Source organism: Phallusia mammillata, chromosome 1 (assembly GCF_965637545.1).
Source record: "Phallusia mammillata chromosome 1, kaPhaMamm4.hap1.1, whole genome shotgun sequence".
Lineage (NCBI taxonomy): Eukaryota > Metazoa > Chordata > Ascidiacea > Phlebobranchia > Ascidiidae > Phallusia > Phallusia mammillata.
Genome location: NC_137252.1, coordinates 22,928,927 through 22,944,472, shown reverse-complemented (window position 1 = coordinate 22,944,472; position 15,546 = coordinate 22,928,927). Strand labels below are relative to the sequence as shown.

The 15,546-nt window shown below is 37.4% G+C and overlaps 2 protein-coding genes across 2 annotated transcripts; both read left to right on the top strand.

Moving 5' to 3' along the window:
* Positions 1-2,564: 2,564 nt before the first annotated feature.
* Positions 2,565-3,350, top strand: LOC145233645 (26S proteasome complex subunit SEM1-like). The gene has a single exon (XM_080098420.1). The coding sequence runs from the start codon at positions 2,747-2,749 to the stop codon at positions 2,975-2,977; it is 231 nt and encodes a 76-aa protein (XP_079954546.1). The 5' UTR covers positions 2,565-2,746; the 3' UTR covers positions 2,978-3,350.
* Positions 3,351-4,138: 788 nt separating this feature from the next.
* Positions 4,139-8,808, top strand: LOC145233636 (uncharacterized). Its single transcript, XM_080098407.1, has 5 exons — positions 4,139-6,239; positions 6,560-6,703; positions 7,272-7,513; positions 7,831-7,986; positions 8,131-8,808. The coding sequence occupies exons 1-5, from the start codon at positions 5,512-5,514 to the stop codon at positions 8,376-8,378; spliced, it is 1,518 nt and encodes a 505-aa protein (XP_079954533.1). The 5' UTR covers positions 4,139-5,511; the 3' UTR covers positions 8,379-8,808.
* The last annotated feature ends 6,738 nt before the right edge of the window (positions 8,809-15,546 follow it).

Sequence of the window (15,546 nt, the reverse complement as noted above, 5' to 3'; positions counted from 1 at the left end):
ATGCGCCCGACTGATCTGTACATGAACGCAAACGGATACTGTGTAAAAGAAGAACATTGCAATGTCCCCGGTTATGGATCGTAAGCTATCTCTGACGATTGGTATGGGTAAGTTTTCGGAAACGGACTTCTTTATCAATTTATGTACAGTTAATCTTAACACACCAGTTTTGGGTCAACAGTTTGCCAGCTTTGAACGTTAATTGAAAACATGATGTGTAATTATAAAAACGAATTTCGAAAAGGATTCAATGCCTACATTGATTTTTACCCTACATTGATTTTTTTAGATGATTGTGCGAATTTAACCGAACACTACAAATGACCCGCATGCATTTTCTTCGTTTATCCATTTCTTGCATTTTATTTGCGATTGTGCTGTAAATTATAGCCTATTCATTAAACATCAAATATCAAAAACTATTGATGGTTGTTCTACCTGTTCTCAGTGTTTAAAACATAAGGGTTATTTAGTTTAAACCAAAGAGATTTGAGATTATTAGTTTGCTTGATCAAATAAATCTTGGTGAAATGGGCTAATTTCCATCACAAGTTCTGGAAATAACCGTTGGCATCCGAAAACAATACAGTGTTTCGTTGCCTCTTACCTACTTTGGACTGTGAGTCCATAAGCTGGGCCAATACAGCAAAGAAAGTTTTTCAGAACAGTGCTGTGCGGTTAAAATGTGCGCATATTTTTCGACAGTGTGCAAAGGCTAAAATAAATATACACATTTTTTTTTAAATGCGTAGCCTACATGCGCCAAAACGTTCAGGTGTGCGCACATTTTTCAAACTGCTAACAGGACAAAATGTGCATGTCCAAATTTAGGAGTGAAAAGTGACGAGCAGCAGGGATTACTGAAGTTGTTAGCATGTGCTGCGGATCTTCCAGATTTATTGCACCACTTTTGAGGACATCGGCTAACTATGATTAAATTAATGGGCACATGTTGAAACGTGCACATTATGACCGCTGCACGTTTTTGAAAACGGTGCGCAAATAAGTTACACTGTTACGACGACGGGCGATACACCCAACTATATTTGTCCCAAATACGGAAACCAAAAACAAACATATATAGCCTGTGATAATGCTTGCTAACTGCACAACTTCTAAACGCCACGGAGCCACAGGAAAATACCAAACAACGTTCTGGAGTCTGGACCGACAGTAGACTCCCTATATTAGAATAAGGTCGATTTGGAGTTTAGGAAGGACTGGGTAGATTTTTCGCATTTACATGAGCAAGAAACTTGCCCCCTGGGGAAAACCTCACAGTTATTTGAACGGACATGCAACAAAAAGCCAGGCGTCACCGAGAATATGAAACAGACGAACAAACGTGTAAAAAAGGTCAAGCAATAAGCTATGTTTGAAAGGTTAAAAAAAATTAGGGCTTTACGAACCAAGTTAATATAGCTAGACTTTGTATCTGTAATTAATGCATATTGCTATTAATGCTATTGCAAAAAAGAATCCTCACACTTAGCTCCCCAAGTGTGTTAAAAACAAAAATGCGACACGAGACATGCGATAAATTAACCAGAATAGAAATGCATTGAAGTTGAAGCGGGCAAGTCAGTGTGCTATAGAAATTAAAAACGCTCTAGTATGTAGTATCATATCAATATGTTTTGGTAAGCAAAAGCAAAAAATTGCTAGTTTGTTATTATCTGTTTTTCACAATTTATTCTGTAATATCCTGGCCTTGACTTGGTAAGCCTGCGAAACTAAGGAAAAATCAATGAATAAAAAGGCAACATTTATTTAACAGCTTTTGTCTATTGAGACACTTCTAAGCCTATAGGCTTACCAAGTCGGTCTTTAATCTGTACCACTACCAAACCTTACAAGTTTTTTTTATTGCAAAGCTATGTACTTTGTGCTAATACACTACTAAAGGGAACTGTTTCTTTGTTTGATTACCGGTACTTCTTATTCATACAAAATTACAAATCATACCAAGAGGATTAAAAAGTGTTTTTATTGCTTTCACTTATGGAAACTTAAATAAACTGGAACTGCTTATCTGGTGACTGAAAATTAAAACAAACAAAAGTGGTTATAATAACTGGGCAAGAAAAGCATTTTCACCGTTTGTAATTTCATGCAGTAGATGAAAAAAGGGTATTGATCTCATTCAAACTATTTTAAACAGCATAAAAAATATGTCTTGAATTTTTTTTGCCATGGTCATCTTGTTAATTTAAAAAGGCATTAAAAATTTCTTCTTTTCTTGTCGAAATGCACAACAGTTTCTTGTTTCTAATGTTTAGTTTTCTCCTTATACACTAGCAAAATATTGATAACAGTGTCATTAACAAAGATCCGGACCTAAACAACAGTTTTGTGAGATAAAAGTTGTTACTTCATGTGGAAAAACTAAAATTAATAGGCCCCAAAATTACTTCGACACATTTTAGTGCATGTATTAAAAGTTTACAGTACTAAAATTAGGTTTTTTAAAATCTGGTGCTAATCGGAAGTGTCTAAATTTGTGCAATGTGTTAGTCCATGTGATGCGAAATGTTTTATTAGTATTAGTTAAGTGTTCTATGTCAAAAAATAATCTTATTTTTCTAACAATTCTGGTTCTTTTTGCAACTCTTGCAATTGTTTACCCATATCGAATCCAGGAACCCACATGAGAGCTGATGTGTCTGCATATTTTGCTACTTGACTAAATATTTTGGTTTGTATTTAGTAAAAATAACTTGACATTGAAAAATAATTTAAAAACAAAATGTCTGACAAAAAGAAAACAGTGGAAAAGGAGGAAAAGAAAACATCAGATCTTGGCTCCTTGGAGGAAGATGATGAATTTGAGGAATTCCCGGCTGAGGAGTGGGAAGATGTAGAAAAGGAACCAGAAGTTTTCTGGGAAGAGGACTGGGATGATGACAATATTGAAGATGATTTTTCAAAACAACTAAGAACTGTTTTAGAGCAGTCAGGTCAAATGAAATGCAACTGAAACTCAAATTGCATACTATAGGAAGAAGTTCAATTTTGGAATACTACTAGATTTCCATGAGACAAGTGCTGCTCTTAAAAAAAAACGAAAAAAAAACAATATTGAAGTGTAAAACTTAATGTAATGTTATTGTGCTATTGTTTTCATTTTTAGTTGCTGTTTCTGGGTCTTGTGGACAATAACTATTGATGTTTTTCAAAGCATTACAAAACATTGCTTTTGAAAAAGTCTATTGGTAAAGCGAGTTATACAAGTGTTTTTTTTTAGATTAATAAGTGATTTTTTTGATTTGAATAGCGGATATTTACATTTTTTGATTTAGTAAAATACAAATTCAGGTGATTGTGTAAAATAAAACCATTTAGCAAGTTTATGTCATTGGTCATTTGTTTTAATACCCACCAGTGGGCACAAACTAAGTCATTTTTGATGTATATGACAGAAACATTCCAGTAATAAGTTTTAAATGAAAATAAAGCGTTTTGGCAAGCAGACACGTAAAAATAACCTGCTAGGAAAAATCACATTAATACAGTTGCATCAGTTGACTATCTATGAGTTACTGTTTCGTGTGGTAAACACATGACTGCTCATCAGGTGGCCGTAATATGTGATAGCTTCGACGCACTTAACATTTTTCGGCTATTGATATTGAGCGCCTCTGGCAATAATTGACTGCCGATCCGGATACTTAACAGACAATTTGCGGTAAAACTATCATTAAGGTTTTGATTAAAAAAGAACTAGAACAGGCAATGAATTTGCGTTGCCAAGATAACCACCAACGTAACTTAAGTTTCACGGCAAAAGTGTTAACCGTTTTTTAAACGACAAATATTTCCCAAAACGGAGAAATCAAACATTGTTTACTGGTACGAACAGTGCGCGGCCAAAAGGTAACCAATGGAGGTAAAAACATCATTTTAAGGGATTAAATGCGAACTAAACCTCCAGCGGATTTGCTGAAACTGCAAAACCAACCTTGTGTTACGTTACACGTGGCTAGCCAAGCGTATCGGCGCGTCATTGACCAAACTAAGTTGCGAACGAGACACCAACCTTCCGTTAGCCCTGGGCAATTGTTAGGAGACCATTTTCTTATACCAGCGACATAAAATAACCTCTTAATTTCTCCTTGTTGTGGATTTACACGGTTAAGCTATAGCAAGCAGATTTGATTTGAGATATATTGGCTTGGCACTATATAACATTGATTATTTTTAGGAGGCATTTCTATTAACAGCAGACATTGCGGTTTGGTGAGCTTATTCAGATGTTTGCACAGACAGATTACACCAGATTAAGAAAGGAAAAAATTTGGCTTCATGGTGCTTAATCAGGTTGGGACGCAGAGTTTCCCAATAGGTTTTTAACAAACCTGGTGTATTTTTGACGTCATTTTTAGCACCTTGGGGCTGAAAGCAGGAAGTCAGTTTACAAAAAGCCTTTCAAGCGAGGCAGAAAGCCTTTCTAGTAAGGCCTTAAGTGTGTTGTTGGGTATACTTGTACGTTGGTATTACTACCGTTAAGAGGTTATCAAACCAGTTTAAAAATAGATATTTGCAATGTATTTGCACACAACGGCTATTTAACCAGCAAAGAGATGTGGACCTTGAAACTACTGTAAACTATGAAGCGTTTTAAAAATGTTGTTTCACAACAATAGACTACAAATTAACAACCTATTGTTTCAGGCAAAAGAAGCCTTGTATTTCGTCGTAATGTTTTGTCTAGCGATTCCCTCGGGGTGGTTCGAGCAGTCTGAATTCCAAGTCATTGTGACGTCAATAAACTAATAAAGCTGTAAATTATTGGTGGTCAAGTTGTGGTCTGATGCAAAAACGTAGACTATTGCAATGGTGGTAATGAATTGTGATGAAACAGGCGATATCAAGAATAAGTAGCGAAGTAAAGTCACTAAACATTTGACAAAAAATGACGAAAGTCGTTAAGTACAACCCTGTGCGAGTGTTTAGTTCAGACTTCAGACTAAGTAGGGATTTTGGCGTTCGCCACAAAAGATTGTCAACCCTTGATGTTTAATTTTTAACTTTTGTGCATTATTTTAAAAACTGGTTTGCTAGATAGTTTCAATGCCTTTTTAGTGCAATCCATTACAGCCAAGTGAAGGTTTGAATAAAGCTGTTAAAATATAAATGAAAGACGTTTACGGGTTTGCTTGGTTTATTTTTTCCCTTTGACACGCATGATAAATAGTTTTCTGTAGTTGTGCATTAAAACTTGCTAAAATTTGAACAATTATTGAAATATAAGAATTTAAACCAGATCGGCTCATCTCCACATATTTGCGAACGGTTCTGTCCCAGCCACCGTATTCGAGACTCTTAGGGGGTAAAGACAGGTTTGTGATTGCGCCGACACAGTGTATTTCACGCATGAACGCCTTGCTGCCATGCAATAGACCTGATTTATACTTGCTCAGGCTTCTTAAATGAATGGTGTTCGACGAACATGGTTTTGCTTGATAAAGCAAATATGTCATAAAATTATTGGGTTCAAGCTGAAAATGGGTAATGAATAGTATGTTTAGCACGGCTTGTAACGTTTTAACGGTTTACTTGTTGTGGGTCCCCTTACTTTTATTGTGCAGATATTTTCTGCGTCGTATTTTTTCAGCCAGATGTACACTTTTAACATTTTTTATTCCAAAGGCTTTTCCTAACCTTGAAACAAGTTGCTGCAAAATGAGAATTTGTTGGTGCGTGTTAGCGTTTTCTTATTTCGTACTGGCATTAGCAAGCAAACAAAAATGCTCTGATTGCTTATGCAAATCACGCGAAGTTGATTGTGGAAACCTGCAGAAAGCACCGAACCAACTTACGTTTCCGAAAGACAAACTGGATTATCGCTTCGAACATAATGGCTTAGTTTCGTTGGACGTTCATTCTTTCTATCTTCTTACAAACATGCAGTGGATATATCTTACCAACAACAGTCTCACAAAAATACCTGGAAAAACATTTTACAAAAACCCAGATCTACATGCAGTATATTTAAACAACAATAACCTTACAAACTTGCCTTCGAATCTTTTTAGCAAAACGCCAAATCTTCAAGAATTCTACTGTAGCGACAACCAAATTACTCACATTGATCAGTATGTGTTTGCCAACTTACCTAAACTAACACAACTTCGTTTGGCCAACAATCGATTGGTTGCTGTACACCCAATGGCATTTAGCACCGCGAATGCTCTATCCACGTTGTATTTGGAAGAAAATCTTCTGGAGACTGCGTACTGGTAAGTGTTTTATTGTTTTGTTTGTTCTCTCTTGCCTTGCTTAGTTTATTTCTGATGATTTGTAGTTCAAATTTCGTTTATAATTGGTTACAATTAGCTCGTACGTAGGTGGAATGAAAATGTTTCTGTTTTGACAAAAACAGAACTTGCGTCGTTTATTTTTTTTTAATGGTGATGATAGCAAGAATTTCAGATCGTCCATACGATTGAGCTCAGTTGACAAAAACAGTACAAATATCTTTTTGGTGCTATGCGGAATTACCTTTATAGTCGAATCTTTACTTAGCATTTCTAAACTGGACCATTCCTGTGTTTCACAGGACGTGGATTGCAAACATGAGTCTCAGTGCCACTTCAGAGATTGAGCTTGATGCAAACAGATGGTCATGTGACTGCAGAATGTGGCCGTTTGTCCACAGCGTGACATCTCACAAACAACGACTTAGTGTTGTACGGAATAGCCAGTAAGTTGTCTTTTATATTCATTTGAAGATCAGTTAGATATAGCCACTAGTTTAATGAAAGTAAAGCCATTTTTATCTTCTTGTTTTTGTTCGTTGTGATTTTTTTTAAATGTTATTCTTCATTAAACCTTTTAACCTTCGAAATGCTCAAAATTCTTCTATTTTTGGTGAGCAGGGGGACACGAACTATTAATGGATAAGAACCTTAGTGCTGGTATTTACTAAATGAAGGGTTTCAAAAAATGAAGGGTTTTAAATATGACTTATTATACCCAAACTAACAAACATGACGCAATGAAAATGCCTTCATCAAAACTGCACTGCTCAGAAGTCCGAACTCAGGACTCCGGACTGACTTAAATTGTCATAAATGCTGATTTAAGAAGGTAGCAAATATTAATTAATTGGTGTTAGGGAAATAGAAAGTGTTGACTTGATGAAAGTTCGTATCTGTTTTGTTATTTGACTTTAACCAGGTAAACCATCGTACCTACGTACAATGGGATTAAACGATACCTGCAACAAACATCAAATAACCCTCAATTTTTTTCACTTTGTCTGTTTGCAGTTTAAGTTTACCGATGTGCCCTGGTCCAGATGGGCGAAAAACTGCACTAACAGACAAGACAAAACACGATCTAGTTTGCCGAAAAGCCTTCTTTAACTTTCCATTAAATTCGTCTGCCGTTTCAATCAATGTCGATGCTGTGGAAGGTGGAAACGTCAACCTTACTTGTTCCGGCCATGGAATGCCGATTCCCCATCTTACTTTGTTCAACGAAGTCCAACAAACTTTGATCACAGGCATAGGTATCATATCAATTTAAGTTCGCTATGTAATCGTTTAGTATTTTTTTTTGCTTTTTTTAAAAATTACACGAAAACATGTTCGTTTAGAATTTGGGTTAAAACTTAACTGCTTATACTGGAGATTATATTAACAACTATTTCAACCAACCTGTTTGTCCAAAACGAAAGTCAGTTTAAAGTAAAATCGTGTTAACTGACCTCCGTTATTTTCATTCTCGGTAGTTTTTGAAACGCGAAACTCATTTTTCGTGGGTTTGTAGACCCCGAGAACTTTTTGTTTTTCGACCCTTTTATGACCTCTTATGTTACATCATCAGGCCACGTGTGTTTCGAGATCAAGGAAGTGACTCGTGATCAGCTTGGAAAATATAAATGCATGATGGTAGGAACAGATAACAAAGGACACGATCTGGTGGTGAACAAAACTATTAATCTTCGCATCGATTCGTCCTCCAAACGCCCCGTCAGCGTCGGTCGGTAAAATTGTTTAAATCAAATGCTTTGAATTATAACATGTTGTTATTTCGTTTCACACTGGTGGTTAAAACAAAACGAACAATTTTTTGTACTATTGGTGGGATTTGCACCAGGATGCTAAAACTTGTTCAACATCACAGGTACAATACTTGCAATCCTGCTGTCCGTAATCTTTGTCATCGGAGTAGCTTCTTGTTTTTGGAGAAGGCAGAAATCAAGAGATGGTTACGGGTCCTTGGAAAACACTGGAGGCGGTGCAGCTTACTATGAACTAGATGAATCAAAGGTTCCTGAGTATCAGACACAAGCCACACCCTTGGAGGAGGAACACCTGTTTTCTGATGAGGAGGTTTATTCAAAAGGCGATGATAAGGAGGTTTTGGTTTGAGCCATCAGATGCTCCATGATTCAGAATTTTTCAAATTGCCCTTTAAGTGCTGTATCTGAATTCTAGAAATTCTTTGTGCTGTTTTTTTATGATCGCGCCAACTGTACACGATGAACCTTTCTCTGCCGGCATTTTGTTGGGTTGTTTTATTATTCCAGGTACGCGAAAAGTGCACTTATGAAAATTGCATGGTTTAAGTTTAGTAAGTATCATTTTTTAGAACAACACAATTAATGTATCATGCAAGTATTGTGCGTACCCATCAACCAGTCGCTTATTAAAATGTTTGTATATTTTGCTTCGATCCAACTCATGCACAGTCAGTTTTGGTATTGCTTTTTTATTCTTCTGACGATCTTTTTTCACCTTTTGTTCAATGTGTCTTCGTCTATTCGTATTTTAACGGAACAGCAAGCGTTTATGATTTTGATCGGTTTGATGTGGCCTCATCATGGAACACCGTTACAATAGGGCTACTACTAAGTTATTGTCCAAATTTTTGTAAGGGTTTTATTATAATCCGTTTCCTTACGGCGACAAACTCTGCTTAATTGTGTTTGTTTCTGAAAATTAAAGACGTAATAGATTGCTGAACTTTGATCCTACTTGCTACACCGGTTTTACATACACCTTCACTTTTTACATTTTAAAACCGACCACACCATACACCAGTGGTTCCCAACCAGGGCCCATGGCCCCCCAGGGGGGCCACGAGCTGTGTTCTGGGGGGCCACGGGTGTAGATTCACCAGAAACACCCACTAAAAGCCATTTTCTTTTTAACATTATTCCCTAATTTAATCGACTATTTCACATACTATTTGTGTAGAGGTTTTCACAATTACAGATTCTTATTTACGCTATTGGACCTGTTTAAAGCCTGAATTAGTACCAAATTTCAACACGAGATTGCCATTTACATTTTTAGGGGGGGCACAGGTCCTACAGGGTTACTTGAGGGGGGCCACGAAGCCCAAAAGTTACTTTTAGGGGGCCACGGTCCACAAAAGGTTGGGAACCACTGCCATACACTATATCACCCGGTTGTGGCGACTCATTAGGAGTGGGTGGAAATTTTGGAAAACCACCCTGAATGCCCGATGTCAACTTTGACTGCAGAAAATTTATTTCAATTCTTAAGACCAGTTGCACTGGAACTCTTATCCATTGGTAATGGACGCATTAGGAGTGTTTTATCTGTTTTGTGTGGTAACTGGTAAGTAAATAATTTGCTATTCAGAGCTTAATTTGTACCGGTTTCTGTACATTTGGCGTTTTTCGACTGATTATTATTTTCGATAACTGTCGTCTGTCGATCTGTTTAGCAGAGTTTCTAAATACCATTGCTAAAGCAATATTTGTTTTTGTGGCATAAAGCTTGCCCCTTTCGCCTAATTACGTACAACAGAATCTCAAGTGCTTTAACAAATCGCCTTGACGAGTTCATTGAAGCACTATCGTTTTGACTACTCCGAAAAACAATTGCACGTGGACAACAACAGCCGAGACAGCCTTAAATCCATTTATCTAAAGTAAAAATGCAACTCAACTACAACGTTTTAGTAACGCAAATATTTGCAGCAAAACCAATGGGATCAAATTAAAAGCTGCATGGCGCACTGGTTTGCGCAACGTCATACAATATTTGATTCGGTTAATTCTAAACTGTTGAAATCTTTTGAAACGGTTCGGTACATCACCTAGCCAATAAAATCGAAAAACACTCAAGTGGTATATTATGCATAGCTAACAAAGCACAACGGCGCGTCATTCGTGGAGCTTGGTTGCAAACAAGTTTCGCAGTATAATTTTCACTGAGCAGAAATTGCCACAAGTTGTAAGATACTATCCCAAATTAAAACTAAATATAATGTGAAAAAAAAGAAAAAACAACAACAAAACAATCCGGTTTAAACACCGTCAATAGTTTACGTCAGCACAAATACGATATGAAAAGGGTGTATACTGCAGAATCATTTGCAAACGCTAAAAAAATAATTTAAACCAGCGCTTCCCAACCGATGGGCCGCGGCCCACTGGTGGTCCGCGACGTTCTTTTTCGTGGGCCGCGAAGCTTGTCAAACTTCAAAAAGTTACACAGTTCGTGTGAACGTACTTTCAAGTTTTACTATATTTCTCTAAAATATGATATTAGTTACTATGAAAGTCGCATAAAATTTCACGTGAAACAAAGCTTTATCACACAAACAAACTGCAATTGTTACGTCATAACAGTACTTAAACTGCAATTGTCGCATCACAACACTACTTAATCGAAGACACGAAACAGTCTTAACACTGATACACTAAATGCTGCATTGCGTGTGAACTTGTCTCCCAATTAAACTCCGACTTGATCTCATCATATCAAATCAGCAAGCTCAGGCTTCAGAAGTATTGCTTGTGCGGTTATTATTGTTCTTTCTTATTGTTTGTTCTTTTTCATTGTGGTTTTGTCGCAATATTAAACGGTGGTCCGCCAAAAAAATTTTTTTTGGGAAGTGGGCCGTGAGCTGGAAAAGGTTGGGAAGCACTGATTTAAACTATGAGTGCTATAAACTTAAAAACAGTAAAATCAATCGACGCTAACACTCTTTGTTTGAACAAAATCAATCAGTTTCAGGTATAGAGTGGTCATACTTCGCTTACTTTGTCCCATCTACTAAACCAAAGGTGGGCAACCTTTTTGCATGCGCGGGCCAAAAAGTAATGATATATTGCCGCGGCGGGCCGCAACGATGGTCATGCAATAACATAGCACTGCTAGGCAAAGTCAAACACACAACAATTTTGTCATTGTATGTAACAATACTTATTCTTAGTAATCAACTAATAACTATCAACGTTCAATGCAACAACTCTTTGGTACAAAAATAGGATTTTACACACACATTCCGTCTGGCCGATTAAAATAAAATACGAGTCGCGGGCCGCTCCAAAGTTGGCCCGCGGGCCGTAGGTTGCCCACCCCTGTACTAAACCTTACCATGCATGTTTTTTTTTAAAAACTACAATTGCATTATACGTAAGAAACCATTCAAAACTATCGCGATTATCAAATTATTCATACGGTGTGCATTCAACCATAGATATTATAAACTTTATAATATCTATAATTCAACAGAGCCAATTTGTTTGTTGGTGGGGTAATTTACTGTGGTACCTTACAGAATGTGCAAAGTTTGATTAAAAAAAAAAAATTGTAAAAAGATTTGCGCTCAACGACAAAAAGCAATCTTCTGATTTTTTGTGTATAAAATTACATGGTTTGCAACTACGAGTAGGTTTATTTCGAGATGTTTTAGCGTGGGACTACATACGATTGATTTTCGCTTTTCTTAACTTGTTCAGACTAAGAAGAGATAATTTGGTTTTGTGATATTGAATTGAATTGGCGGATAAAGTTTCAAATATAAGAGTTATTTGCACAAACAAATTTGTGTAAAACTCGAATGATGATTTAGATCAGGGGTCACCAAACTTTTTTCACTGCGGGCCGGATGAGTGCTAATAATGATTCGCGCGGGCCGCATAGTTCAGGCCTGTCAAACTCGCGGCCCGCGGGCCGCATGCGGCCCACAAACAGTCAACAAACATTGTAGTATTTTGTCAGAATTTATCTAATTATACTAAATTTTTCTTACATTTCAAAGTGAAAGCTATTATTTAAACAGACATTTACCGAAATTTAATTAATAAATACAAATTCATATGTTATTAATAGAAATGATACTAATTAAACCGTTCATCATAGTTTCAGTCAAGGATGTACAACCTGCGGCCCTACGGCCACATTAAATTCTGAATATCCCCACAGAAAAAAAATTGTAAGGAGTAGATTAAATTTTAATGTTACAAAGTTATTAATACAACTTGGCAACCTAAAAAATGTGGTCGCGGGCCGGACGAAATGACCTCGCGGGCCGTAGTTTGGTGACCCCTGTCCTACGAGACTGAATTATTATCTTGACTCAGATCCAAGACGAGTAACAAACATTTAAGAAGCCAGGCCTAACTTTGCGTAGAAGACAAACACATTAAACATTTGCCTGACAGCAGCAACTAGCCTTTAAAACTTAAAGAATTTATAATTTCCTTTCAATGCTCTATGGTTAATTTACAGTGCAATGCCTGGGTAAGCTGACTGGTCACACAAACTCAAGAAAAATGCTAACATGACATGGTGACGACGCAATTCGTTGGACCGAAAAGTTTACTGCTGTTTTGTAATGGTCAATCATTTGCCTTATAAGGCATGCACGACTCAAGCTTTAGCCCTATGCCTTGCTTTCATCTAAATCAGGGGTCACCAAACTACGGCCCGAGGTCATTTCGTCCGGCCCGCGACCACATTTTTTAGGTTGCCAAGTTGTATTAATAACTTTGTAACATTAAAATTTAATCTACTCCTTACAATTTTTTTTCTGTGGGGATATTCAGAATTGATGTTACCGAGTTTCATAGGATTATAACGCCCAGGATTGATCCAAAGCCAGTTTGTTACGTCACAGACAAGACTACAAGTATTAATTGTGCGCAAATAAGTGCCTTCTTTTGTCACTTGTGGCGTAATATACAAGCATTGCTCGTAAGATGAGACTAATTATACAGTTTAACAGTCGCATGACTACTTTTTAAATGGGATTGTAGAAAGACCATATCTTGGCGCACCTAAAAACGCCTCGCGAGCTAAGTTTGGAAAGACGGCGCTAGGGCATGTAAACTATGCCAGGGGTGTCAAACTCGTGGGGTTCGGGGGCCACATTGCAGTTTGGAAATTATGCCGAGGGCCGCATGTGATTTTTCATCTAGTTTTATAAACTTAAACAATCTTTTCGCTACGACGGCCGTATTGCGGATCCTTATTTCACCAACAGACGCCAATTATCTGCTAGTTTTTGTTTTAAAATTACAGATGTAAAGAAAAAGGTTTATATCATATATATACCATCTATTGACGCCCCAAAAGCCCAGATTAAATTCCAACTTGATGCACAGATTGAGCTGCACAATGTGAAGATCAGTTTTAACTATTTATTACGTCATAATCTGTATTGTGACGCTTTTCGTACCTGTTTTTTCGCATTGTTTGCACACAATAGGCCTACAAAAAGTCCGACGCATATGGCTGCCAGGCTGGTAATACTATTTTCAGTAACACAAACTCTGTTTAGGGCATTTTTGTTGACTGTTTGTGGGCCGCATGCGGCTCGCGGGTCGCGAGTTTGACAGGCCTGAACTATGCGGCCCGCGCGAATCATTATTAGCACTCATCCGGCCCGCAGTGAAAAAAGTTTGGTGACCCCTGTCGTAGGATATAAAATATAACTGCTTAAGGGCCCATAACGATACCAATTATTAGGTGGAAAACGATCAATAAACGATATTTAATACCAATATTTTATTTAAACTAAAAACTTACTTTTGATAAGTGACAATTTTATCACTTAACGGGCTGTTTAAATGTTATTTTAAAGTTACTTTGGGATTATAAAACGAACTTTAATGTAACAATACTTAGGCCCGATTTTCGTTGGATCTGCGGGGGCGAGGGTGCGCACGTGCTGTGTTATTGTTTACTTGAAGGCTCGTTATTTCTTCTGCTTCTCGTGGCTCGTATCGGTCGTCTGCAGTAGCGAGTAAGTTCATTATTACGATTCTTAACGCTTGCTGCATAGAGCCGACATGATCCACAAAAGATCAATTTAGTTCTTGTCTTTTATTCTGGTTACGCAACACACATCAAGTCTCATTTATCTCAAGGAAAAGATACGATGGAAAAAAGCGATCAACGATAAAACATTGGTTTTCAAACTGATACTCGTTTTTCGTGCGATCATTGCAAAACAGTACCTTCTTTTACTCACATCAGTTATTAGTTTGTTTTAAGTTAAACGCTTGCAAAGATATGCAGCACTGCAATGGATTGCACAACTATTTCGAAACACCCGGTTTACGCAACAGCCTGTCTTATGGTCTGGCTGTTGGAACATATCAGGAAGACGGGAACATGTAACAACGACACTGAATATGTGCTTCCAATAGTTACTGAATCATGAGAACACATGGAACAGTAAAGTTACACCGTTCGATACCATATGTCGCAAAAGCAGCATATAAATTCCATGGAACGAAAAGTCATGGTTGCAAAGTTAAAATGTTCCATTACTTAATGCTTAGCCAAACCAAAGTGCCAAAATGATGGTTTAAAAGCACGTGACCGCTACAGATCTGTCGGCAATATTAATAGTAATATGCACTTACCTGGAGGTACGAGCATTAATTGACCAGCAGAGATGTATGACTAATAATGCAGATATTTTGTATTTCATAGCTGAGGTGGCCAAATCGTTGCAAAATGAGAATTATTTGGCGTGTGTTGCCGTTTTCTTGTTTCTTACTGGCACCAACAAGTGGAACTAAATGTTCTGACTGCCTTTACTCAACACGCTATAGGTGTATTGCCAATACTTACAGAAAGCACCGAACGAACTTACGTTTCCCAAAGACAAACTGGATTATCATTTCGAGCATAATGACATAGTTTTGTTGGACGTTCATTCCTTCTAATACAGCGGTTCCCAAACTGGGGTCCGCGGTCCCTTAGGGGTCCGTGAAGCAATTTTGGGGGGACCGCGAAGCGGTTGAAATAATTCTATAATCTTATTTGGCGTCAGTTTGTGTCACTAAATAAGTTTAAAATCAAAGTAGAATTGAGAATCGACTGTCTCCATCGCTAAACAATGGCCTTTATTGAATGACAACTATCAAAAATGCAATTGTTCGCGCACAATCGTAATGTTTTTGTCCTGTTTGTGATGTCACATGCTGTCTTTGAATGATTGTTATGCGCAAGGCTAAAATCCTGCAATCAACTTTCGTTTTTATGAAATACACATTAAGGCTTAAGGACCGCGAGCCCTCGAAATAATGGCAAAAGGACCGTTTTGAAAAAAATATGAAAAAGTTTGGGAACCACTGTTCTAATAGTTTTTTTTTTTTGGGGGGGGGGGACAGTTTTTCACCCCAACGATACTAACCGTTTTTTTTTTCGTAAGCAATCAAGCAGCTGAAAATATTTTTACATTTGCGCGTAAAATTTTCGTTTAGGGACGAACGCGGAAACGAGCATCATATATAACAGCGGCATAACGCCAACCGAAGCGGTG

Bases quoted from the DNA above. Each gene is read 5' to 3' on its own strand.
- LOC145233636 (XM_080098407.1), top strand. From the start codon at position 5,512: ATGAATAGTATGTTTAGCACGGCTTGTAACGTTTTAACGGTTTACTTG. The intron at 6,240-6,559 runs GTAAGTGTTTTA...TGTGTTTCACAG, and splicing joins CTTCTGGAGACTGCGTACTG to GACGTGGATTGCAAACATGA. The intron at 7,514-7,830 runs GTATCATATCAA...TTACATCATCAG, and splicing joins AACTTTGATCACAGGCATAG to GCCACGTGTGTTTCGAGATC.
- LOC145233645 (XM_080098420.1), top strand. From the start codon at position 2,747: ATGTCTGACAAAAAGAAAACAGTGGAAAAGGAGGAAAAGAAAACATCA.